General features: G+C 44.8%; 2 protein-coding genes across 2 annotated transcripts in view; one reads left to right on the forward strand and one right to left on the reverse strand.

The window, feature by feature from the left end:
- Positions 1–26898, reverse strand: part of LOC135396438 (protein MON2 homolog) — a 118707-nt gene that overhangs the window by 17409 nt on the left and 74400 nt on the right. Inside the window, exons 22-25 of the mRNA XM_064627402.1 lie at positions 10293–10410; positions 10147–10213; positions 5777–5837; positions 5584–5710 (exon numbers count right to left, since the gene is read on the reverse strand). Of these exons, the coding sequence (XP_064483472.1) occupies positions 5584–5710; positions 5777–5837; positions 10147–10213; positions 10293–10410 (373 nt within the window). The remainder of the gene's footprint in view (positions 1–5583; positions 5711–5776; positions 5838–10146; positions 10214–10292; positions 10411–26898) is intronic.
- On the forward strand, positions 15673–17394 carry LOC135396439 (transcription factor ces-2-like). Its single transcript, XM_064627403.1, has 2 exons — positions 15673–15993; positions 16863–17394. Exons 1-2 carry the CDS (start codon positions 15801–15803, stop codon positions 17192–17194), a joined length of 525 nt encoding a protein of 174 aa, XP_064483473.1. The 5' UTR covers positions 15673–15800; the 3' UTR covers positions 17195–17394.

Below are 26898 nucleotides of genomic sequence, written 5' to 3' on the forward strand. Positions count from 1 at the left end.
ATCCATGCACTACTACAGCCTCACCTCCAAAAGGTTCACAACATCCCTGTACATTTTTGTGACTCGAGGTGTAAAAAAAAAAAGATGTGCTACATGACGGCTACACTTTGCATTGTTGCCTCGGCTGCTCCTTTCATTCAGCGTCGCAGTGTGAAGGAAACGTAAATTTTACCTTACCTACATTTACCCTACCAATTAGTATCACTCTTTAAATTTTAATAGTTCACAGTGACATCCACAAGCAACGCGGACAACTAGCGACCACGGGAGAGAGGCTGGCTTGTGGTCCAGGGCACGGTGCAGAGCGTCGAGCTCTGGCACCAGCTAGACGCCGACTGCTCTTTTTTTTCTTTAGAAATTGGCGATAGCTTTCTGCACTGGAGTTCAATGGTATGCTATACACCATTTCCCAGCACTTTTCGGTACAGTAAAGGATGGTCTGCTGTGAAATGCATGGCTCTTTGTAGCTATAAGTGTAGAGTCGAGGGTGTAAGAGGAAGGAAGGAACAGCAAGCGATCGCCAGAACCTGATGTTACCTCTCACACGTGGTACACTGATTAGCATAGTACACGTAAACCGGTTCGAACTGATTAATATTGGTTCAAACCATTATTTTGGTTGCGCTGAACCTGAACCCAAACCAAACCGATAACCTTGAACCAGAACTTGAACCGAACCCCCAAAAATAACGGTTTCGAGCCCTGATTTGAATTGCTTGACAGCACAAGCATGCACACTACCACATTAATTAGATATAGTAAGCACAATTTAGAACATATCGCAAAATGAGGCAATCAACCCATGAACTTTAGCACCTAGAATTCACAAAATTTAGAAGCCACGAATAATGTGCCCTAGGCCCAACTGGCGATAAATTCGTGTCACAAAATTGAACAGGTTTACAGTATTTTTGTCGACAAAAAGAAAACCGTACTAATTAATCTCACGTTTCGAAATGGTCGGAACTTCAGGTGTATTACAAAGTATACTGTAACGACAAAAATGGCATACAACACAGACACACCAAACTTTAGGAAATGTTTCAGCATGGTGCACGTGAATGTGATTTTGAAGTAACAGACAAGCAAGCTGGACAAAGTGTGACCTTGAACTTCAAAGCTCAATCTACTACTTGTTTTCATTGTTTATCCTCAAGCACTAGGCTGTGTTGCCCACTGTCACTTTCACTGTGTTGTACTAAATTTGCAGAGAAAGCTTTGGTGAACAGAGAGCTGGACACAACACACAGTGGCAAAAAACAATATCGATTTTAATTTCATTCCACATATTATGTATAGACATTGTTCTGGGTTTTCAGGAGTGTATACAGTAAAACTCCTTTACAACAAACGCCTTTATAACGAAAAGACCGTTATAACGATCGTTTTTCGCGGTCTGGTCAGGCGCCCATAGGATTCAAGATATACTTCGGACATTTACAACGAATTCCTTTATAATGAATGCACCGAAGTGATTTTGAAGTCTGTAGGGCGAAATCCGCGACTTTTACAGCGAAGTTTTGAAAGCAAATGTCGAATTGCCACGTGAAATGAAAGTAAAAAAATAAAGGGAAAAAAAATACAAATAAAAAATCGTATGCTGTCATCCTCATGCTAGGGTGGAGTAGAGTGCATGGAGTCTATGTTGTGTAAGTCTCATGTTTTGATATCATGTAGGTAGGTAATGTCACGAGTAAGTAAGCGAGTGATGTACCCTCGATATCCAATATTGCGCTTTGTTTCCATGCTGTCATGTAGTATTTAGAGCATTACAGGGAATGGAGTCATAAAAATACAAAAATAAAATGAAGTCACTGAAATGTCATCGCACAACAGTAACAGCCATCACCCGAATTCAATACAGGACGATAATTTTCGTTCCCCTTTCTGTTTCCGGTAATGGAGGACAGTGGTATGCATTTCCGTTTCCGTTCCTCGGGTACCAGTGTTCCGTCCCATTTTTTCTGCGCGTACCACGTTCGGGTCACAGTTCTTTTGCATTGGAATTTACGCATGAAAGTGCTCCTCCTTTCTTTTCTCTATTTCTTTGAGAACCACTGCTAGGGCTCAGTTCATCTCCGTATTGTTGGTATGAGGTCGTTGATCTGTCGGCTAAAGAGCTAGGTCGCGAACCAGCGTTCGCTCATGTCTGAGCAGTTCCTATTTGATTGAGCAAATATATTCGGTTGGTGGACGAAGACCAGCGTGCGTGGAGATCTACAATGCGCGTTGCTCGCATGATACGTCGTGCAGCAAAATGCCAGGGTGTTGTGTGCCCGAGTGTGCCAACCACTCTCGGAAAGGTGCGCGTTTGTATCGCTTCCCAGCATCAAAAAAGCGGAAAGATGTTTGGCTCGCGCAAGTAAAGAGAGCGGAACGGGAACCAACAAGGAGCTCGTACGTGTGCGATGCAAGCAAGCACCTTTGCAGCGTACAGTGTGTACCGTGTATTCCGGCATTGCTCAGTGGTCATTTACGTTAAATTAAATTAAATTACGTTAAGTCTCCGGAAAGCCACAACAAGCTCATGGAGCTTCGTGAACACGTACGTGGTGCAATGAATCTTCGGTATATTTTGGGCACCGTGCAGTGCAGCACATTTCTTCATATGCAATGTGAAGAGGCATTCAGGGCGATATCTGCTTCGAAACGCATTTATGCGATGCACTCACCTTTCAAGACTGTGTCGACTTTTATTCATAATAACGTGGACAATAATCCGGCTTGTCACCAACACAAAGAAGAACTATATCATGTAATCGTGGACAAATTTGTACAACTGCGATTGAGGGTGCACTTGCGACAGGAGCACATGTCGGTAAAACAACATCGTTTTCAAGCAAAACGGCACCAGTGCGACCTAATTTCCCTTTTTTTCTTTCTATTTCTATTCTATTTTATTGAATGAGGTGTTGTAATAAAATCTGCTTGCAATTAACATATTTCTGTTGTCTATACACATTCCCATGTTTACTATAGTAATCGTTGGTCGAGACACGACTGCATGTGCAGGTGCAGTGATGAGTTTAGACAAACGTTACCAGGGTGTCGGAGCAAACCGAAAACCGGAACCGAAAACCGAAAAAAAAAAACACACGCTATTTTGGTGCGAACCGGAACGGAATCGAAACCGTATACGTTTTCTTTGCTCAGGAGGGAAACCGAAAAATATATTTAACGGTTTTCGGTCCAAGAAAAAACTTTGTCAGTTTGGACTATGGATAGGCGAACGAAACAGACGTCGTGTGCTCTGAAGTCATGTCATGGATACTATACGAGGGTTACGGTTACGGTGGAATGTATGTCGGTATAGTATGACCCTTAGGCTCCCTTTGTAATGGTTTATAGTTCGCGCACGCACACAGACTTCGAGGTACATGTGACTCTCTAGCAATGTGCCGTAGTGTTCGTTTTAATTTGATCCCCCCAAACTCTCCTCAACTAAACAGCGACCCAAGTGGTCTGCATAACGGCTTCTTTATCAGTAATGTCGCACAACGCGTCCCTTGTTTGAGAGCAGCTAAGTTGAATACATTTACGTATACGCGAGGGCACGCCCGTGCAAAGTGGCAACCCTTTTGTGGACAGGACACTAAGAAAATAAAATGGAGCCATCGAGCGCATTTGTGAATGAAGGTGTTCCTCGATTTGCGTCGTACTCGTGCGGTGGTGCTTGCTGGCTAGACAGTAGCAATAGACATTCGGATGGGACGCAATCGCTCCAACCCAGCAAGAAAGTACTTTACGTATGACATCACGACAAACAAATCCGTTTGTAGCATGCGCTTCAATAAAGGAGAAAGCCCATTTGAACAGACAGTAACCTACAGGAACCAGGAGCTACCAATTTCACAGCTGTCTATTGGTATTAAATACAGTGTATGCGGAATAAACGGGTTTACATTTTGTAACATTGATTTTTTTTTTGTGGGGATGAATATTCCCAGCAGAAGCGGAACCGGTTCAAAACCGGTATGAACCGGTATTTTTTTACTCCGGAGCAGAACCGGTACCGGACCGTTTATGATGTAACCGGAACAAAAACCGGAACGAAAATCGTTTCGGTTCGACACTCTGCTTCAGTGTTTCAGTTACACATTCTTTGTAGCATCTTGTTCTATATCTGTGATTCCCTTCTGGGCTTCTCTCACATCACTGGAGCCAACGTCCTGGAAACTGAAGTTGCCAACTACACAAGGGATGGCATCAGCGTTACACCTCGAGAGATTCCCAGCAACGTTCACGAATACGGTAAGTCCACCAACAAGTCCGACAGTCTGCGTCGATCCTGTCGTATGAATGTGTGTATGAGTGAGCAAAAATGTAAGAGTGAAAGGAGGATGAGTGAGAGAGAGTGGCTGGTTTGTCCCTTCAGATGACGCATCCTGGAAGTCACTGAGAAGGCGTGTTAGCTTAGCTCAATTGGTAGAGCCCTGGACTGGCAATCCAGAAGATGTGGGTTCGAGTCCTACAGCCTTGCTAACCTTTTCAGTGACTTTCATCTTTCATTGTTAATTTCTTAGGCAAATTGAGGCTTTGTATGTATTTGTCCCTTCTATGTTGTTCCAGCCTCAGAACATCAGTTCTTTCAGGAGTAATTTCCTTAGAGACGCCAGAAGGGGAAGACGACGATAATGCGTGGCTGACACGTATAAGCCCGGAGAAGCGCACAAATACGCATGTGGCAGCTATAGCAAGTCAGCGGGTCAACCTTCCTTCCTTGTCATCACGTATTATTACTGCTGTGAGTGACACAGCCCCGAATGGCTCTCTGTTGGCCGAAGGAAACATTCATCTCGGATGAATTTATCTCGGATGGGGACGGACCTACTCGGACCCTTCCCGTGATCCGCGAACCCCGACCCCTGAAATAGTTCACGTCGTTCGCCTCAAGCCGTACTACTCCAGGTAGATTGGATCATCCCCGGAACCTGAAGAAAATTGGCTACTTCTTTACCTCGAGAGCCCGGAACGCCCGCCAAATCTGCTCTAGCGCCCTCGACACAAGTTCAGGCATCGGGACGATGCCACGTCTACAAAGGGGGCAATGCCACGTATCATCTTTGAAGCGACCACACGGAACAGCGGCAGCGGGCGGGGAGCCGTCGAGCGACGGGCTGAGATCCACGACACGCCGCGCTGATTAGCGAGCAATGCTTCCAGAACAATGCTTCCATGCAAGCAATGCTTCCAGCGAAGGAACTCTGTTCCTTCGCTCGCATCAATCTCATGGAATGAATCGACGACCTTGGAGAAGCTTCTCTACTTCCTCTTCTTCACCGACGCGCGCTTTCTACAATGTTCGCCGCTGTGTATAAAAACTTGTGAGCTCCCAGCTTCTTTACCTTAGTTCTGTCTAAGAGCTACCGCTCTTGTGTTAGCCAGCTAAGCAGCTAGAATAAAGCGTCCGCCGATTATTCGCCGTCTCGCTCGTCTGTTTTCATCCGTGACAATATAATGTGGGACACCTTCCACTGTGTTGGCGGTTACTAAGCAGCTGCATGGCATTGAGCCAAATTCAAACTCAGCTTTATCTGCTGTCCATGACATTTCCTATCCAAATGAACTGTGAATTATGCTTACCTACGGGTGTGCTACTTGTGGCAGAATGGATGGAGCCCTTATTGAGCAGGGCAACGATTCTCAGCACAAACTCTTTTGGGATGTGGCTGGAGTGTGGAAGGAGGCACTCCTTCATCAGCTGAACAACCTGCCAAAAAGGAAGATCCCGAATGGTGCCCCTGTGCAATATGTAAGATGCCTCTTGTAAGCTTACCTTGCAGTCAAGCATTTCATCACACTGCTGTTCCTCCAGACTCTGTGTTGGTGGTGGATTACTGTGACACACAAAGAGAATTACATATATTGTCTGTAATATAACACCTGCATAATAAATCCAGTTTTGTAGGAGGAAACAAATCAACAATCCTCTTCATTAATTAAAGGGGCACGAAAGTGCAAAAATTTATTGTTGTGGAATGAAAGACGCCATTACCTTGACATCAACACAAAAGGAATGGGATGCATCGGTTGGGTCGTTGGCGATGTATGAGCGGAAGAACCCGCAATTTAAGCCGTTCTTCTCCTTCTCCTAGAAGCGAGACTGTGCGGGGAAGCCTCGGGTTGGTTGTCTCAAATGATTTGCCCTGATGATTGGACAAATTGTTTGAGGAGACCAGTGAGACCTCAATTCCACATTGTCAGCCTTCTTGTGGAAGTGGGAAAGCATAAATTTGGTTGGTGTTTTTTCTTTCTGTTTTTTTTTCTCCTGAACTGATGAGTCCCATTTCTTTTGTGTTGGTGTCAAGGTAACATCATATTCGATTCAGCTAGGAAACATTTTCGCATTTTAGTGCCCCTTAGAATGAATTTTACGTAGCAAAGAAAATTACTTTTTTTGTAGTCAGAACACACAACGAAAGGGTAAAAAAAATTATAAAAATCATTGTCTTCTGTTTTAGAAATATTATCCGATTTCAAGATGAGCCGTTGCTTTTAAAGGAAGCTCACCTTTCTGCTGAGTCCCTTAACCTAAACCGTTTTCTGGGTGCATGCTTTCACAGCACAAACGGCACAAAGCAACAGGCAAACCAAACGCTCACTATCAGTAGAATGTTTACTGAAGCTACACAAGGTCTTAAAGGTCCTGCTGCATAAGACCTGATCTAGATTGAATAATGCTTTACTTGATATCAAGTGCTTGTCGTGTTCTTTTTATTTGTGTTTCTTTTTGCACTCTGCAAACTAGGACAACTTCAACCATGGATAACTTAATTTCACCTGGAGTTGCACATCAAGCGATTCATACAAATCCCAATTCCTCCTTGGAGTGTCTCAAAATCCGTACAACTACACAATGTAGTGCTCTCAGAAAGAGACACCAGAAAACTGAAAGAAGGACAAAAAGAGAAGAGTATGACCTCAACCAAGTGCAAGAGGAAAGGATATCATGTGGTACAGAAAGCATGCATGCACACATTGCCAAAGCAGTTGAAGTGAATGTGTTTGACGCTTCCACTTGTTTCACTTTTGTACTAAGACTGTGTCATGTAGTGTTGTAGCACGTGCTTCAAATACGTAGCGATGCTGCACTGAATTCAATCTTTCTCTCCTACTAGGCAGCCTCAGCGTACGAGTCCGAAAACTAATGACACTGAACGAAGACGCACAAGAGCTAGAATGAAGGACGACAAACATTCATATGCCAGGAATTCAACAAGCAGACCCATGGGCGAGAGCATCAAAGCAGCTGCTACAGTTAAGGCTTTTTTGTAGCCACGCCATGACAGGCCATATCATGTCCTGGCCAATGTGGATAACGATTTCTGCCTCCAACTACTCTATGGAGTGCAGCCCACCTGCCTCTTGCTCCTTATTTGTTTGCCACTTGCATCGGGAGGGGAAGCTCTCATATGACGACGCTTCAGGGGTGGAAAATCGATATGTATGCCCTCGACACCACACATTCATTCATTAAAGGAGCTCGGAAAGCACTTACACTACCATTTTTTTTAACCACGCAGTTCGTATGCTTATTAAAATGCGCCATGCCAAGCAATTCTATCAACAGGTGCACAAATATCGCAGAATTCCGATTTTGAAAATCGCGACCGTGCGCAACGGTGGCAATGCCCGGAACGAGCCGTCGAGCCGCTTGCGTCATTTTGACGTCGGAAAAGTGGAGCCGCTGATTGGTTCCGAGGAACGACGTCTGCTATTTTTCACTCAGAACCCCGCCGCAACGGTGGAAGAAGTTTCTTTATGCTTTTTCTTTGATTTATCAGATACAGTAAACGAACATTCGTCTACATACACTGTTCAAGGTTAGGCCGTGAGATTGTGGAGGCCATCCTCATTGAACTCCCCGAGCAAAGTCAACCAAAAATCGGTCAACCTCTCCCCGCTCGACCTTGCTTTCCCTAAAGCGATCTTCCGGAGTAGGTGGATTATGAAAGTAAACTTCAGGTGCCAGTTGAACGCTGTTCTGTTCATGTCTGTGTTTTGTATGTCGTTCGTTATCGTGGTGACTGTTTGTTGTTGGCGGCAATAAGTATAAACACAGTGCAGCACTAAGTGCTGCTTCAGTTCACGCCTCAAAATGATCGCTGCATCGCTATGATCACTAATTCCGTTCGCTATGTCACTATATCAATATCCGCTATATCACTAATTCGCTATGATCACCGTCACTTCAAGTAGCAACTTTGCTAGCCATTCACAAGCTTATTCAGCTGGAGTAGTGTTCTTGCCGGTACGTTGTCAGATACAATCCAGTGAAATCTATCGCAATATGCCGTCGCCGGCACATCGTGGCATCAGGCGTTGAACATTCATTGCCCGAGTTACACACTAGCATAGCCAACCAGTGTCATAAGACCACCACAATTTATGGTCAACTTAACAATCATCGAGCTAAATGAGAATTGGCCGGCGCAGACTACAAATGTGGACGACGCAGACACGCAAGTATGAGTTCATCCGTGCTCGGCGCCTTTTGTTTTGTTGCCACATAGTGCATCAGTTTTATCCACCATATAGTCACCGACAACGCCGGTTAGGTTTGCGTCCGCCGACATATCAGCGTGCACTGAAGCAACACGTGACTAGCGTAAATTTTAGCTGACTATAAAATGCACATGTCGCGCGCTAGAAGCTGCCAACGGCAAACTGTGACTAACCAAGCCATAATATTGCAAGCACACAATTAACTAACCAACATGCCGCACTGCTGAGCCAAATGGCTGCTAAAATGTGCCTTTCGTTCGCTAAGTCGGCTTGGACACATATCGAAAACCCCTGAATTTGAGTGGTTAAATAGTGATGTTATGTTCGTAATCGCGGCATATCATCTTACGAAGCAACATTTTCCCTGGTTTTCCTTGTTTCCAGAACATGAATCTCGAGAACGGGGGTTTCACGACCAGGAATATCGAGGTCCTCCCTTATTCATGGCTTGACAGGGAGAAAGCAGGGGGAAAGAAAACGGAAAGAAAGAAAAGAAAACCAGTTATCACTGACACGGATAGAAGCGCGGTCGCCGCCTTCCACTTTTATTACTTCACGAATGACGTTTTTTTCATTCTCCTCCTCGTTTGACCCGAGTCGAGTGGGAACGCGATGTTCAAGTGTCTCAATACCTGCGTATTGAGAAAATTTTCCTGTTAATCATCAAGTTAAGTTACCTGCTTCCACAACGCGTTCGGAACGGAAAATTTTTTAGACGGCTTCCAGAGCTCCTTTAAAACTATAGCTGCCTTCGATTGGCCTGCACTTTGTGAACTAGTAGTGAACTTGTGAACTGTGTTGTGAACTTGTAGTGCGAATGGTGCAACTTCCCACATTTGATTCTGTGGAAGAGCAGCCTTTGCACTGCACTTGACCATTAGACTGAGGAAAGTGCCGCGGAAGTGCAGCACGAGTTCACGAAAATGCTCCAACTCCTTAGGCGTATGTGCAATTTTTTGTGTACGGTAGGGAAGACGACATGGATAGGATAGCTGTGGTTGCTGGTGGTGTCTTATCAGCTATTTTTGTGCATATTAGCAATCAATTCTGTATGGATAGGTCTATGTTTGCTCGTTGAGACAATTAATACGACTACGCACGCTCAAAATATGTTGCGATACATTACAGATGTCTCTGAAAAACAACGTGAGGTGTACACTTTTCTATTCAATTGGGTTCTAGCGTAGTTCGCATGAGGGCTGCACCTGTCATGCACTTGGTTTGCTCTCCTTTACGCCGCCCATTGCACTTTTTGGTGAATCAAAGACAGCTTATTTGACCTGCAGCAGTTCAGTGTTATTATTCAGTCAGTCTTATTATTCAGTGTTCAGTTCATTTGTGGCCAGGATAGATCACGTGAAAAAATATCTAAATATATCGCAAGGATGGATGTTTTTAAATACTATTATTTTCTTCCGCGGACAATATCACAACGGAATGGTTTGTCTGGTGCTGCAGTTTCTGAACCATATGTTAACTTGTTTTATGCTAAACTGTGCACTAGTGGTGCCTGATTGTTGTATGTTGTTGTGTGACTTCCTTTTATTTTATTTTTCCTTTCCTCGTGAACCCCCACTACCTACTGTAATGTAGGTACAGTAACAAATAAATATAAAAGGACATACTGGGGGAGAGTGTTACCTTGAGGAGAAGAGGAACTCTTCTAGTGTGACAGCGAGGTCTGGCCACATGTTCTTGAAATTCGCTGCTGCACATACAAATAACGGACATGGTTAATTGTGCCAACGTAGTACTAAAGCTAGTATTTTCACCCTTGTTTCACTTACGATTTGCATGCGCAATCGGCAAGCCAACCCGGAGGACGGCAAGAAGGGAATTGACAGCTAATTTCCAGGTGCTGGGACTCGGGCAGTTGTACTTCATGCTTAAAGGCATGTGCAGGCTCTGTCAATAAAAGTGTAATGTTGTAGCCACGTTCAAATTTTTAAAAAAATGTGTCCCTGCCACCTCAAAAAAGCAACAATTTTTTCAGCAACAGCATTTCCTAAATTTATCTACATGCCCCCCCGACAAGCACTTGCTTTGGCCTAAGCAGGCCACGTCTCTGAAATCACCATGGAGAGAGAGATTGTGGGTTTAATGGCACAAAGGCAACAAAGGCCATAGAGCGCCAAAACTACGGTGACAAGACACCATGGAGACAAGACCAGGAAGGAAACACAGCATGCAATATGAAACCTTTATGGCTAGGGTTCCGCGTTTTCGGCATTTATTCCTGGGGATATTCGGCGGGTGTTTTTCGGCATTTATATCTTTTGCCAAATTCGGATATTTTCGGCATTACAAAACATCTGCGCCAAAGCTATAATGACTCACGGAAGCAAAGCAGCTTCGTAGGAGGACATTGAAAATGCAAAGAATTTCCTTTCTTTTGTTGGAGGTTTCCATGTGTACTTGAACCCCATAGACCCAGGAATAAAAGTGTTGCAAGGGAAGGTTTTTCCCTGAACTAAAGGCTGGCTCTGCACTGCACTATTCCCCGCATTCCACCTGAAAACGAGGTGAAAGAAAAATGAAAATACGATGCCCAGGAGGAAAAAAAAAAAAGCAATTGGGTACCAGCACTTTTGGCACGTAACACCATATGGAAGTGCCGAAAACGCGAAGACCCTCTTTATGGCTCACGGATTACTAACAGACATTTCAAATGGAATTTCAAGTACTGTTCTGCACTGTCATATATTTTTGTTGTTGCCATGGCAAGCTGCAAAATTAAAGAATACCTCTAGACCATTTAAAGTGCCACTACGGACTAAATATCGTGTCTTCAGAATCCTACCAAAGTTATGTTACTGAAACCTTCTTGTCTCACTTTACATCCCTGCTAAATATTTTGGCTCTACGTGACGCAAAAGCTAGAAAAAATAAATTTTTATTCTTGAGAACTGCGACGTCATGTTAGGCTCAGACGGAGCGCCCGGCTCCCATCTGGCAACGTTGTTGCACTTCGCATTTTCCGGGAGGCTCACTTTTTGCACTCCGTAAGCGAAGCTCCACGTGACATATACACGGACCGCTCCAACCTTCGAGAAAATACAAAGGAGGGGGAAGACATCTCTCCCATTTTACCCTCTTTGGGTCAGCGTCACCTGACATCTCCACCGCGTGACCCTCCCCGGATGCCGGCGTCGTTGCTAGGAGTGGAGTACCCTCTCCAGAACATGACATCATTGCAATTTGTGGGCTTATGATAACGTCACCCGCTCCTCACGTCATCGAAACTTGTGGAGGCTCAGCAGATCTTCAAAAATTGACAGAAATGCACAGCGTTCGTAAACAGAATTGAAATTTTGCATATAGATTCCTTGAGGCACATTCTTTTCATGGACTAAATAAAATATACGCTGTTTTCCGAGTCTGGAGTGGCACTTTAAAGCCACTGCTACTTCACCAGAACCAATCTGTGTTGCATTGTGAACGGGTCGTTGTACAAAGATCTTGATTTTTGTACTATTTAAAAAAGTGACTTTTCACTTTTCATTTAATTTCACTTTCTCGCTACGCTGCGGTAGAGCCCTGCACGGGCCGACTTTTCTGGGCCCGACCCGGCCCAGGCCCATCAAAACATGGCCGGACCTTCATATTTTTATGAGGCCCGACCCGGCCCGGCCCGGTGACCCAGTGACTAGAGCCCGGCCCGGCCCAGAATCTAAGCACATAGAGCCTGGCCCGGCCCGGTGACCCGGCAAGTAGATCCCGGCACAGTATTTCCAGCCGCGACGTACGCGTTTCTGGCGATTATCAAAGAAATTTATCAGTAAATTTATAAGGAGAGAAGACAAACATACAAGTGATGGTGGTATAACACCATAACCGCACCACACCAAATTAAATCCAGAACGTACGGGGGTATGGGCGTTATCGTACACTGTCAGATTTTGCGGAGGTAGAGGATGCTGTCGACAAACTCCTTCCCCCAGTCCATACCCCCCTCTCACCAAGCTTTGCCAAGTGATTGTGAAATACGTGAGGAGTAACGAGCAATGTAAAGTGGCTTTCAGAATGTCCTAGAGGGTCGAATCATATGCCTAACGCAGTATCCCTTGCTTGTTCTTGCAAAATATGCACAGGAATGGCGCAAGTGCATGACGATATGAACTAATGCATCTCCATTGTGTGGAATTAGCTGCGTGGCCCGGCCGGGCCTGACTCTCTGAAACATATTTGTCGGCCCGGGCCCGGTCCGCGGTGGTGGCATATTTTAACGGCCCGGCCCGCGGTGCTAGCGTATTTTGTCGGCTCGGGCTCGGCCCGGCCCGGAGCACACAGCCAATAACAAGCCTGGCTCGGCCCGCGGGCCGGGTCGGGGCAACGGCCGTGCAGGGCTCTATGCTGCAGTACAGCATTATGGGGGAGTGTTGCCAAAAAGCAGCAAGAGCTACTTGAGAACTGCTGCTTGCAAGAGCTTCTTATTTAAGTCAGATTTATTTGATTTAGATCTCTTTTTTACCGGGACTTTTGTTCCGACCACAGGCACCACGCTTGTGAAAATTTGCGAAGTAAACCATGGAATAAAATATCAGCAGAGGCTGTTAATGTAGTCTACAGAGAGCTGGTGAGATGTATAAAAGACACTGTCAGGATGCCAAAGTGAATATTAATTGCTCTTGTGAAACTGGAAGAAAGGAGCTGCTACATAGCACTGGGAACATTAGAACGTCTGTTTTAATAAAAGTTCACAGCTAGAGGCAGTACGTTGGAAGCTTGGCCACATTTCTAGCCAATATGACGCACTCAAAATAATAAGGCGCTGCAGAAGAATATTGTACAATGTCTCCGAAACATTGCTCTCTTCCTACGGTGTTGCCAACGGTTAACACTAAAGTGAAGGAACGTCCGTTTAAGAGTTATATACATGTGTTTTGAGAATATCATCCAAGCTGTTAGTGCTGCTCGATTGTAGACAGGCAGCTCACGTGTCACAATTGAAGTTGCAGAATTGAATAGAGAATGCCACAAAACTCTTCTTTACCATGCAATGTACGAAAAAAAAAAAAAAAAAGTGTGCTCACATACTTGTGGCATTGTACACATAGGGAATACGCACCTTCACTTGATTTTTGTAGCACTCATCTACAGTCAACTCTCAATTTACAAACTCCCTTGCATACTGAAGGGTATGCTCTGGGAAAGGACGCATCCCTTCCCAATTCTGAAGCTTGATTTATTAGTGACCTTTCCTTGAACATTAGCTGTTCATAAATCGAGGATTGACTGTATACGTATAGAGCTTTGTGTTTTAGGGTTACACCTGGCAAAACCCGCTTTTACTCGACTATCCTCGACTTTGCTGACCAAGAGCGAGGGAGGCTCCGCCCCCAAATGGCGCGCCAATAGGATGACTCGGTCTTTTACTCCCACATGTGTATAATAATTGTCTCTTTGGACAATATAGTAAATATTCCAGGAGGGGTTCTATGCATGGTAACTTTACATGGGGAGGGAGATTCCACACCAGTTCTCCCTCCCTTTCGCAAATGCACTACCAAAGGTACAAGTTCGGGGACGTAGGGTGTGAATCCCCCCCCTCTCTTTTTTTTGCAGGTACCAAAGGTACAAGTTCGGGGACGTAGGGTATGAATCCCCCCCTCCTTTTTTTTTTTGCAGGTACCAAAGGTACAAGTTCGGGGACGTAGGGTATGAATCCCCCCCCCCCCCCGGCACTGCTCCATAATAAAGTGCACCCCGGAGTATGTTCCTGAGGAGCTATCACATTTCCAATGAGAAGAAATATGCGTAATTGCATCATTTCTTTTCATTGGAAATGTTTCGACGGGCCCTGCGCGCATAAAATATGCTCATACAATTGAACCCCTGGGTGCAATAAGGGAATAAGTCGATTTATCCCCTTTTTAGTTTTTTTCTTGCCATGACATCTACATACCAGTACGTACCTGAAAAAAAAAAAAAAAAATAGGACTGTATTGCAATCTATTGACCCACTACAGGAGGGTAAGAAACGGGAAATGCATGTGTGTCAAAGGGATGGACAGTCAGGTCAGGCCCCTTTTCCACGCACGCATACAAATGGTGTAGCTTAAATTTTGCTACGATGCAGAAATGAACTTCGACTTCAACTCGAAAAACATGTTGTTCCTACCTTACTTGACCGTGTCAGCAGTGCTACTGAGCATTGTGATCGGAAAAACGCATGCACTGTGCTAATAAGTTGTACTGTGCTGGTCATCTTAGGACATCATTTGAGAGTGCGCTCGTTTAGCACCACAATCAGCCCGATCATGGCTGCTCCACCACACACCGGTCACTTCACCCTACCTGGCATCACTAACATTCAGCCACCAAGGTCTGACTCGTGAGAATTGTATCTTTGTGCACCAAAACCCTGTACATGCGCTGTTATATTGGAAAAGGGGATAAGTTATGGTCCTGGATTTTGTTCAGTTTCTGCTAAACCACACACACCGAAAACGATGCTACCTGGAAATGGATGGTAGAGTAGACACACACATATAGGTATGTCACACATTTTGCATTTGCGTTATTCGAGTAAACCGAGTTGCAATTACTTTAACAAATATGTAACAAAGTTTCCTCGGTTTGAGATTTCTCGACATATCCCCTTACTGTACCCACGGGTTCAATTATTGCGGACCGTTTTATTTGAAGCGAGCGCGCGCGTGCCGTAGCCTCCGCGCATTGTTTCACACGTACAGCGCCCGATATCTTATCGCAGACCGCTGGAGCACTCTGTTTACAGCAAGCAACGGTAATCCTTGCATCGCGATTGCATCAGGCGCCGACAACCGCAACGGCGGATTTCCCCCGCACATATATTCTCCGGAAACTATAGAAATCTTAAGGATATGCCGGAAACGTTATTCACCAACTCGCTAAACGAGACGACGTCTTATTGGCAACATCATACAGTTCCGAAGAAATTCATTCATTCACGCTTTGCGGAGAGGTTGTTGACCTGACAAAACAAAGTATTCCTGCTTGCAGCAAACATATGGACAAACATTTCTATATGTGCATTTCTATCTATTGAAACTCGTGTTTTCTCGCTTTGTACGACAACGAAAAACTTGAATATATGTTTAATGAGGGTGTGCCGCCGATGGCAACACACTGCTCTCCGTGCGCAACACCGTAGGATTGACCCCAGTACATATGCTTCCGTTAGCGTATGGCCAGTACGGCAGAGCCTTCGCTATTTTGCGAACGGTGATATCATCTTGAGCGCGCTTTCAACCCCTCGGTCCGATTTCCGAGAAAACTGTTCGCGGAAATTCCGATTGTCGCGATGACGGCAGATGGCGCAGAGGATGACGCAACGCACGCAACGCGTTCGCCGAAATGAAGTAGCAAGAGAGGGAAAAGAATCCCTACCCGTCAACAGTTCGCGTAACGCCGCGTCTGCGACAGCACAAGATATGGGTCCCGTCCACCTGCTTGACCCTCATCACGTCGTCTGGCAAAGCGACGTCGAGCAGAAATGCTGCGCAAGTAAGTTTGTCGGCAGCTAATGCGCTCCACAATGTTTCACTACAAATTTCCCACTGAGATTGCTACGAACAGTATGTGTAAATATGCTAAATTTTGACGATTTTCTTCGATTTGTTGCGACGATCTAACGATTTCGTTTTGCGTTTTCTCGCCTTTGATTTGATCTGCGATAAAAGCTCATAACTGTGGAACCCAAGTGCATCAAATCAGCGAGCAAGCAGACGAATCGATGCCGAAATGCTTGACTGAGAGTTTTTCCCAGCGCACGCACGCGAATCTCTCAACAAATTTTCTGTTATGGACAGCAGAGCTGCTAGCCAAAGATATAAAAAAGGAAGACACCAAATTGCGGTCCAGTGCTATACTAACTATACTGCATGCGTACAAATGTATGTGCTGATGTCAAACATTCTCAGTGTTCCCTGTCTCCTTTGCTTTTGTGTCGAAAACCCCGAATCGTTATCAAGGAACGAGACAAAACCCTTTCGTTATTATCCCAAGATTTGCGTTGATAACAAGATGTTTGTCCACAGACTTTTTCATAAGGTGCGGTTTACTCCCTGACGCACGACCGCACGCGCTCCTTGACAGGCGCCGGAGTATTGCGCACTGTGACTCAATGTTCCGGAAATACCAGAGCGATTCGTTTTCCCGTGCTTACGTCACCGAGAGCGGATCTCGTGCCACACGCGATTCATTATAGGTATTGTCATTCATTCAGTCAACTCCCATTCGAGGGTCTTCAAATCACTTTTTTTCTTTTCCATTCTTTCCCGCCAACTTTGCGCGCAAAATTTTGCTTCGGTATGGTCCATCAGCCTAATGCTTGAGAATACTTTGTACAAGGATTTTTTTTTTTTCCCCTGCAGGTGAGAACAGTGAAGATTTGTTGGAGCGACCAAGTTCTGCAATCGACATGTCCTTGACGTCACGTATGCCCCCACTCATCCTCCCAGTACCCAAGAAGTCTGTACAACCAATCCCTCCAGAGTGTAAAGACGATGCATACTGGGAGCGACGCAAGAGAAACAATGAGTCTGCCAAGCGGTCCCGGGAGCTGAGGCGCATTAAAGAGCAGCAGACGACGCTACGGGTTTTGTACTTGGAGCAAGAGAACCTGCAGCTCCGCACTGAACTTTCCATGCTGCGTTCGGAGGTGGATAAACTACGGCAGCTTCTATTTGCCAGCAAACACAGCTGACGCTGTTCTGTGACATGACAAGTGCACCTGTGATGTTTGTTTTAATTTATGCATTGTGATATATGCCGACGTTCCTTTGCTCTGTTGAGCAATCCGCCAAAGTGTGTTTAACATTTTCTACTTTGTTGCATTGTTGTCCCTAATGCTGGGGAGCACCCACAGTCACAAGAGGCCTCTAAATAAATGTTCTTTCCACCTTTCGCTATTCCTCCCTTTTCGTAAGCACCAATCAACCAAGCAGCGGAACAACCAGCACCCCGTGAGAACATTTTTTTGCCTGTTTGTGCCACTGCTAGCGATTTTAGTTGTTAAGGTATCGCAGCACCTGTGGATATAAATACACCAAGCTGCAGTGAATGTACGAATGGACTAGTTTAGAATTAAAATCACAGAGCTACACCAAAGACTAAATGGCACGTGTGCAAGTTAAAGTCCTGCATAAAACTACATAAAATTCCCATCGCTATGAAAGCTAACAAGTTACGTATGAAAGATGATGAAAGATGAAAGTCACTGATAAGGTTAGCCAGCTGTAGGGAGTAGCTAGCTAGTAAGTTACGTATGTTAAGAGGGCCATGCAGCAGGAATTTTTTAGTTGAGGTCATACATCCATCCTCAACCGACAGAACAAAACGTCACACAGTTAATTTAGCGCAGATTGAAGGGGCCCATCCTAAGTTTGACTACATACACAACTTAATAGGGGTGTTTTTTACCGTTACAGCAGTAATGACAGTGTAAGCTGCTTGCCCTCTGAGTACCCACGTGTAATCAGTTGATGGCCCTTATTTGTTACATTACCTGCTGGACATCATACACAATGCACCAGAAGGCTGAGTAGAACTTACAAAACAACGAAGAAATCTGCATAAATTACTGGTGATTTGACACTGTTCTGGAACATGAACATCTGTGCTGAAGACGGACATAGCTGTAACCAAACAATGTGATGTCGTAACCGCTTCAGTAACCACTGTGCTCAAGATGCCCGAGTTAGCATGTGGCACGTTGGCGTAAAATGCTACATAACTTCCAAGAAGTTTCTGGACTCCGCGTTTTGTATTATCATGTGGATATCATATTTGATGTATTAAGTTCATGAATAATCACGTTTTCGAGAGTGTTGCCATGTGAGACTTCATTTACCGTATTCTAAAATAGAAACAAATTTGGTGAGTAAGATTTTACAGCTATGTTGCTCTTAAAATGCTTGATTCCCACAGGGGCAATACTGATGAGAAATACTTGAAGCATCAAGTACTCAAGTCCATTTCTAGTTGTGCTTTACTTTAAGTATACTATTTCAAGTTGTGTACTTGGTGTACAGCATGTCCCATATACTTTTCTCAAGAAGCTTCCTGTCAAGCACTGAGGTGCTCAACTGCTAATGCAAGGAAAAATTTGAAAACATAAATAAATAATTTTTATATCTAGAATGGCCATTTTTGAACAATAGTACATTGTTGACAGGTTTAAAATGCTGATAAGTCATACGAGCTATCACTTTAGATTACTTGCAACCTGTGTTTGAGTCTTTTTTGTTTTCACAAGAACCAGATTTGATTGCTCTTAAGGTAGGAATAAACAGCAATAAATAATAAAAAATAACAAATTTATTACTTTTGCTCGTTTAGCACAAAACAAAAGTTTTGTGCTGCTCCTGTATTCATTTAAGTTTTCTCCACAAAGTGTGCGATATATGTGAAGGTGGTGAGGAGTGCTAGGAAATGCCTTGTCTCAATTGGCTTTCTCCTCTTTCTGACTGAAAGCACATCATGTGCCGAAATCATGTGCTGAGATTAGCACCTGAACTCTTTGCACTGTGAAGGTTGATAACTTGGGCAGTGATAATACTATGCGCTAGTACAGCCGATTGCCTGCGTGCATGTAAATACACGCATAAATATATACTTCCGGTTCATATTCATGAGTAAGCAGTGAACTGGCCAGGTGACATGACTGCATGGCCATCTGCAATAACATTGTAGACTGATTTATATCTCTTTCAAGGGAAGTCTCTTTTAGTCAGTAGATGCAGACCTATTTTATACATTTATTAAAAAAACATGCACTGCTGCATCAAAAAAACTGGCACAGTGAATTCCAGTTCAAAGCAAAATTTCCTTCTTTCCAATGACTTCTTATTTGTCCAACGCACAAATTTTCACATGCATCATTATTGCAGAGAGCAGGGTGTCTACCAAACTATAGCCTTCAGTTCCCAGACTTTTCCAGGTTTTCAGACTATTTCAAGCAAATTCCCTGATCAAAACAAAAGGGAGCGTGATCATTTATTGAATTTAAACGAACAGAATACACATACATGTTTTACCTTAATGTTTAGATAACCTTTTTTTTTTTCCTGCAGTAGGGAGAGCTATTACTGTGCCTCACTGATGACCCTTGTCTTCTTTTGTTAAAAGCCACTTATTCGTGAGGCTGCCCTACTTTTCACCTCCAAGTTAGTCGTATTGACAAACTGTTACTCGTGGCAACATTGCTGAGGCGTGGCCGCTCAGCAGCACTGATCGGCACTCACGATTCGCAGCATATCGCCATGGCACTTGTCTGCAATTTTCCCTGACTTCAGCTGCTTTTTGGCAACTTCTCTGACAACCCTGTGACTTTTCCTGTCACCTAAAAATTTCCTGACAATTCCAGGTTTTCCAGGTGGGTAGACACCCTGAGAAAGTCATTCAATTAGACATGCCAAAAATGCCTGCCGAAGACTGCCGAGCCATTTAAACGGCAATAAAAAAAATAATCGTATCGATTTTTTTCACCACCAAATGGTGAAACATGAAGGAATACAAGCCAAATGTGCAATATGGTTGTTCAGTATACTTCAAAGTAGTTTACCTTGTACTTTCCTTTATACTCTATCTTGGTATATAGTGGACCGATTTTCACGGCACCAGCCTTGTTCGATAGCTTTCCGAAATCTGCATTGTCTCTTCACCGAAAATCACTAGCTTTCCTAATTCATATTTCGAGGTTGTTGTACAGAAAGTACAGAAAAATTACCAAAAGTGGGCACTCAAGTTGCGAAGCGTTCTACAGAAAACACTAAAAGACGCAGGCCAAAACTTGGGCAGAGAAATAAAGAAAATTTTTCTAGAGAATTTTAATACCAGAATCACCCTGCATCCGGTTCTCCGTTCTCACAATACGACAAAAAAGACGAAGGTATGCGGCACACAGCCCAGTGACAGCATCTCGTGCCCCACACAGCAGCCTCCCTCCACTACACAGCACCGTAAATCCAGAGGCCTATCCAAAATTCACTTTCCAGCAGTGTTGTACGTATCGCCGTTACAGTAATCGATACTTTTTCGGCATCAGAGTGCGTATTGGCGATACTTTTTAAAATCAGTATCGGAAAAGTATTTCCGTTACGCATTTATGGTAACGCATCGTTACCGATACCGATACTTTTTAGTGCCCCACCCTTTCTTCACCGACCATATTTCTTACTCTTATTCATTGTCAATGGTCTGCCTAGTCCTCGACAAGAAGCTTGTGGACACGCCTACGTTCTCCGTAATCGGAATTATGAAATTATACCAAACACGTGTTCACCGTTTTGCTTTGAAACTGAAGGAAATAACCACGCTGTGTTCAACAAAAGAGTTGAGGTCAACGAACAGAGGTCAAGTTCTTTAACAGTGCGCTCTAAATTCCACTGCTAAGCTGCCGTGTCGCACTGAGTCACACTCACATATACTGTGGCATTGTAAACTTCAGATAGGATTCCTGGGTCATTGGACTTCATGGTATGTGTGGGCCTGACACTAACGTAATTGTCACACTGGCCTCTGTCAGCTGCCAGAGACACCACAGCCTGCAAGGATGACAGAAGACGATTTCAAGAACCAGCTATTGCTAAAAGTCAAGCATAACGTTTCCGAGCTACATATGAAATATGCTGTCTTTTCACTGCAGAACTGTTCATGTAAGCGATATTTCCATGTTGCACCATCTCCGTATTTCAAACAAAATTATCGCCCAAAGTATCGCGTTACTTTTTTTAGTAATGGTAGCGGTACTTCGTTACTTTACAAAAGAAGTATCGATATCGGTATTTCGATACTTTTTACTCAAGTAACGAGTATCGGTATCGCGATACCATATTTCGGTAACGGGTACAACACTGCTTTCCAGCTAGATTTCCCTTCCCGGGTCGAGTGAGGTTACCGAGTTTGATCCTCCACATCTCACTGTCCTTTTCGTTCCCCTCAAGTTCGAGGTTCTTGTTCAGTATGACTCGGAAGCTTTTTTTTGGGAGGCTAGCAAAAGGGACGGCTGGTTACAGTTTTCTGCAGACGTGCTGCTGTGTTGTGTCATAGAGCCAGGCCTCTAGGTCACCCTAAATATATATTTTTTTTTATTGAACTGACAAGATCGTAATATACATGGTAAGGCACTATATACCAGTCGGATCATAGCTACAAGCTAGTGCGATCCGATAATATGCGGTCATTTATACAAGCTCTGTGCTTTCTACACATGCATTGATTATATCGAAGTTGCTGGCATGCCACGAATACATACAGTACAAAACACATCACTGCCACAGCGACGGACAGTTAAAAAAAATGCTACATACGGAGTGCAGTTCAAAATTTGTGGTTTGTAGTAGGACATAGCGCTCGCATTGAAGAAATTCAGTAAGGCATGGCAACAGGAAGAGTAACCCGAGACAAGGAACAAAAGGGACAAACTGTTTCTCTCTTCTGTTCCTTGTCCCAGGTCACCCCTCCTGTTGCCATGTAATAATAATAATTTGTGGCTTTACGTCATGTGACAACTCCTGTTGCCATGTGGCGGCTCGCCTGCACCCTGGATCTTTTGGCATGGCATGTCGGCCAAATTTTTGCAAGTCAGGAGAGCCGTGTGAACATGGTGGCACTCCTTGAGATTGAGGGACAACAACGGACGGACATGAAGCAACAGACGAATGTCACCAGCTCTCTTGCATCCTATTTTTATGTTGAAAGTTGTATGAACACAGGCGAGACAGGTAATGCCCGAGGCACATGCAGCCACTTCCCTTCAGTTTTGGGTTTGGGGAACAAATTACTTGAATATCAGTTCTGATCGTGAACACCTCGTTAGATTAATGGGTCAGATTATTTCCACCAATATAAACAACTCATTATTTGCAGTTGTGCTCCATATTCCCACTGTGCACTGAAGTTATGTGAGGTTAGATGTGTCTAAACATACATAAGCTCAAGTTACAAGGAAACCAAAATGAGTGGCCAACACGATAACTGAGGAACAACACTTTCTGCATGGATTACTACGCTCTATAAAGGTAGCCGTTGTGTGCATGCCCAATTTCGGTGCGCCGAATAATTGAGCTGGAAAAATGATCTGCGAGAAATTCTTCAAAATAAAGATGGTTTGTTAAACTCTTCACAGCTGTGTTTCTTGCTGTGTTCTTTCCCAGCCTTGTTACACTTGGGAGGAAAATGGTTGCATTGTTTCTGAGGAAATGATTGTTCAAGGCAAATTTGGGAAGTTCCGTTAAAGGAGCACTAACGTGACCCCCACATTTTTTTAAGTTTTTCAGTGCGGAGTGTTCTCCTACGATTAAAATGAGTTCCTGCCAAAGAACGACGAGCGCAGGTGACGTACAGAGCGAGTACAAGGACTCTGTTCTGCACACCTTCGAAAAATCCTTCTCCTCGAGAAGAGAGCGCATCGCAGAACGGGAGTACGTCGTGATGTATGCTACTCCCCTCACGTGACCAGTGACGTACGGCGGCACAGCTCAAGCCTTTATAAGCAGCTCGTGTGCTGCGAAGAAAAAACTATGAAACAAGGCACGGAGTCTTCACCACATCGTGCGAGTATCGTTACGGCCATCTGCAGCTGCTTTCTCAGACTGTTTTTTGTAAATTCGATTGCACAGCTATGACGCACCGCAGAGAATGAAAATATTTTGCATGGTGACTCCTAGTGGACAGATTGACAGACGAGGCGGAATTTCGAGCGACGTTAAATGTCACCTCAATGCTCCTTTAAGGTGTGCCACTTCATGTACGATAATTTTCGGAGTATAATGCATGGGTTATACAGTGAAATTTGGCCTCCACGCTCCTCCTGTGTGCTATAGAGTGTTGCGCGTTATCGTCGTTTTGTTATCCTATGGTATTTTCTATGGCGGCAGCAAGCTTTGATCATGGATTACGGGTTCGAACCCGTATGAGCACGGCAGGGTGATGAGCTGAGGAACATGGTGACAGGATACACATTGCTTAGACAAGCGGTCTTCCGTGACAGACGTTACATGCAGTGGTCGTGTGTGGAGATTTCGGAGCACGAAAGACTGTGGCGTGGCTCATGATTATAGTCGTCTTTCTTTATGTGCAAAGCCACAAATTATCAGGAATTACTGTCACATGACAATCCAGCTCAACGTCATGCGTCCTTGTTTTCTGAGCATGAACACAGTGTGCGTGTTATATGCTGCTGCACATTATATGAGGTGCTTTTATCTTAAAAGACTAATTTTCGGTTGGAGGACGTTCATGGCCAGAAATTATGATAAAGCTGTCCATCAGGATTCAGAAAGAATGTCCCAGGAAGAAACTTTCTAGAGGAAAGATCCACGGGGACAGGGCTACTGGCAGCCATGAACAGGAACCTGTGTCCTGTCCTGTCACTAGGTGCAGTATGAATTTACAGAAACTTTGTCAAAAACCAGCCATAAGCAGTGCAGCGTGACCTTGTAGGCCCAACCAGATATCCTGGAATGATGTAATCAAAACAGTGCGAAATAGCATCAACACAGTGAGTAGCCACAGTGTCTGACTGTGGCAGCCGGTGGACAACGACGACGATGGACACGTGCCTGGAGCACCCGCTTCAGTTCCACTGGCTCGGCCATGGAGATAGACCACCGTCATCGCCTCTCTGTGGCATACCATCACCGCATATACCGCGGCATACCATCAGGACTCATGTAGAGGAAGATCTTCGTCCTTACATCTGGTGACCCGGACGTGTCCCATGCCGGTTGCGGCACCCCAGGCATCGACTTCGACAGTGCCCTCCGCAACTTCGCTGCAGATCTCTTACATCACGCCAACAGTCTTCTTCCGCTCCTATCCATCACAACGAGGATGCAACGTGTCGCCAACGTGTGCCGTACCATGCACCCGTTCAACCGTGCACGTCATCCACGGTCGCCCTCGCTGCCCTCCTCAAATGAAGTCGTGGACACCTTCTGCTTTATCGCCTTTCCGCATCTGAGGGAGGAGTGATGTGGCGGCCGGTGGACAACGACGAGGATGGACACGCGCCTGGAGCACCAGCTTCAGTGCCACTGGTGCGGCCATGGAGATAGGCCACCGTCATCGCCTCTCCATGGCATAGCACCACCACCGGTCGGGACTCATGTAGAGGAAGACCATCGTCCTCTACATGACTTCCCACAAAAATTTTGTCTGCTAAAGACATGGCTTGCAGCAGATTCAATACATCGCGAATTCTACACTTTTTTTAATGCGTGTTAGCGCCGCAACTGTGGTATGAGCGGCGTACAGATGTGGACAGATGGAGAGAGGACAGGAGGAAGGAGTGGGGGACAGGGGGTTTAGTATACGTCCTGGGCCGACTTCATGGGGAACTGTACCGACATTCGTCTGGAAAGTCTTCGGAAAGCCCAGGGTAACCTCAGACAGCACAGCCAGCGGTAGGATTCAAACCCACCACCTCCTGGTCTTCAGCACGACCTTGGTTACCACCAACGAGCGGGCGCCTTAGCCCACTCGGCCATGCCGCTGGTCGAATTCGACACACTCCATAGGAGTTGAGTTTTCTAGAGGATACGCATATCAGAGACCTCTCTCTCGTACTAGAGGTCAACTACGGTACTCTCATCTTTTGTGTACTAGAATGTACAGTATTCACTGCACACCCCGCCGACACCACAAACGAAGTTGTGGAGGGAGTTTTCACTGCTCCTTAGTGCTGCCTTTCTGTAGATTCTGTTCTACCAGTGGAGTGTATACTTTAGAACGAAATGAGGAAGCAGATGACTCGTCGTCCATGTCGCACGAAGAAGTTGCCAAGCGCGCACCCAAAACCAACAGCCGACGGCCCACACAAGACTGCCTGTCACGTCACGCGGGGTCCAGGAGACTGGAGTGAGGAGCCTTCCCGAGTTTCAATTTCGATATAAGCTTCCCAGCTCTTTAGGCAACTAACGAGTCCCCGACCGCCAAACCAACTTTGTTTCTCATTTTTGAACAATGTACTGAACCCATTTACACAGTCACTATAAGAATTTCGAATTGTCCCGGAGTCCCCCTTTAAAAGGTGGTATAATTCTAGCAATTTTCCATCCAAAAAGACTGTCTGCTCAAATGTGGTTGAAAATATTGAGTAAGGACTTGATTGACAAGCCTCTGACAAGCAAAACATGCCCGGTATAGGGCAGTATCCTTTACTGACAACAACACCCTCAAGTACTCCATCATTGTAAATGGGAGGTTACATGCATCACTATCACCATCATGGAATGGTTTGCTTCTTGGGAATGCTTTTATCTTTCAAAATCACCACACCAAAAGAACTTTCGAAAAGAATGATTTCGAAACATCTCAATTTTAATATAAACACCCTTTCCAATTTGCCGCTTATAAAATTTAGTTTCGTAATAGACATTGCATGGGCAGGACTGTAGAGCCTTCTCCTGTGCTGGGCTGAAACAGTCCTGGAGTTAACTGGTTGATTTGGCCATTTTTACTCCTCCGGCTGCTATGCAGGGTGTTTTTTTTTTAGCAGCATGAAGGCATGAAAGCAGCATGAAAACAGCATAGATGTTTCTGGAGTTGAGTTCTACGGCGACTATCATTGACTTTGCTGACCAAGAGCGAGGGAGGCTCCGCCTCCAAAATGCGCGCCAATAGGAGGACTCGGAAGGCGGAGCGCTGCGGCCTCTGCTCTTGCCTAACAGATGACGCACCGGTAGCGCTTGGCTCGGGATATGTGACCCGCTGTCATCTGCTTCTTCCGGTAGAGCTACGACCTTGAAGCTGACCCGCAGCCTCTGCTCTCGCGTAGAGATGGCGCAACATTGGCGCTCGGTAAGGGCACGTGTGGTCGCCACAACTCTGAGCCTCGATCTTGAGACTGGCCGGTAACCTAAATTCGACGATTATGCTTCATGGATGTGTCATTACATTACCAAATTTTCGGCCAGTTCGACGTTTCGCTTCGCTCTTATGCGTGAACATTGCCTCAGCTCATGAAAAAGGAAATAAGTGTTGCTGCTTTTGTTCTACTCCTCGCACTGACCTAAATCATTTAAAATAATTGTACTACTGTGTGTCTTTTTCTCTCTTTTTGTAAGTAGTTATGGAAGTATGTAAAAAGGAAAGAAATGTTGTTGCTTGTTCTACTCCTCGCACAGAAATAAATCATTTGAAACAACTGTACTGTTTTTTTTTTTTCGTTTTTGTAAGTAGTTACGGAAGAAAATAATTGTACTGTGTGTCTTTTTTCTTTTTGTAAGTACAGTCAACCCCCGTTTATCGGGACTTCATTTATCCGGATCCCGCGGTACCCGGACAAAAGGCACGGGGACGGAGTTTCCTTCATGTATTTTGTTCTCGTTTATCCGGACTTCAGCTTCCGGACTCGGACAAGAATTCCAGGGAACGAAAGTCGAAAATTCTTGTAATCCAGCTTCA

This window comes from Ornithodoros turicata, chromosome 6 (genome assembly GCF_037126465.1).
Source record: "Ornithodoros turicata isolate Travis chromosome 6, ASM3712646v1, whole genome shotgun sequence".
NCBI classification, from domain to species: domain Eukaryota; kingdom Metazoa; phylum Arthropoda; class Arachnida; order Ixodida; family Argasidae; genus Ornithodoros; species Ornithodoros turicata.

Bases quoted from the DNA above. Each gene is read 5' to 3' on its own strand.
- LOC135396439 (XM_064627403.1), top strand. From the start codon at position 15,801: ATGGCGCAGAGGATGACGCAACGCACGCAACGCGTTCGCCGAAATGAA. The intron at 15,994-16,862 runs GTAAGTTTGTCG...TTTCCCCTGCAG, and splicing joins CGAGCAGAAATGCTGCGCAA to GTGAGAACAGTGAAGATTTG.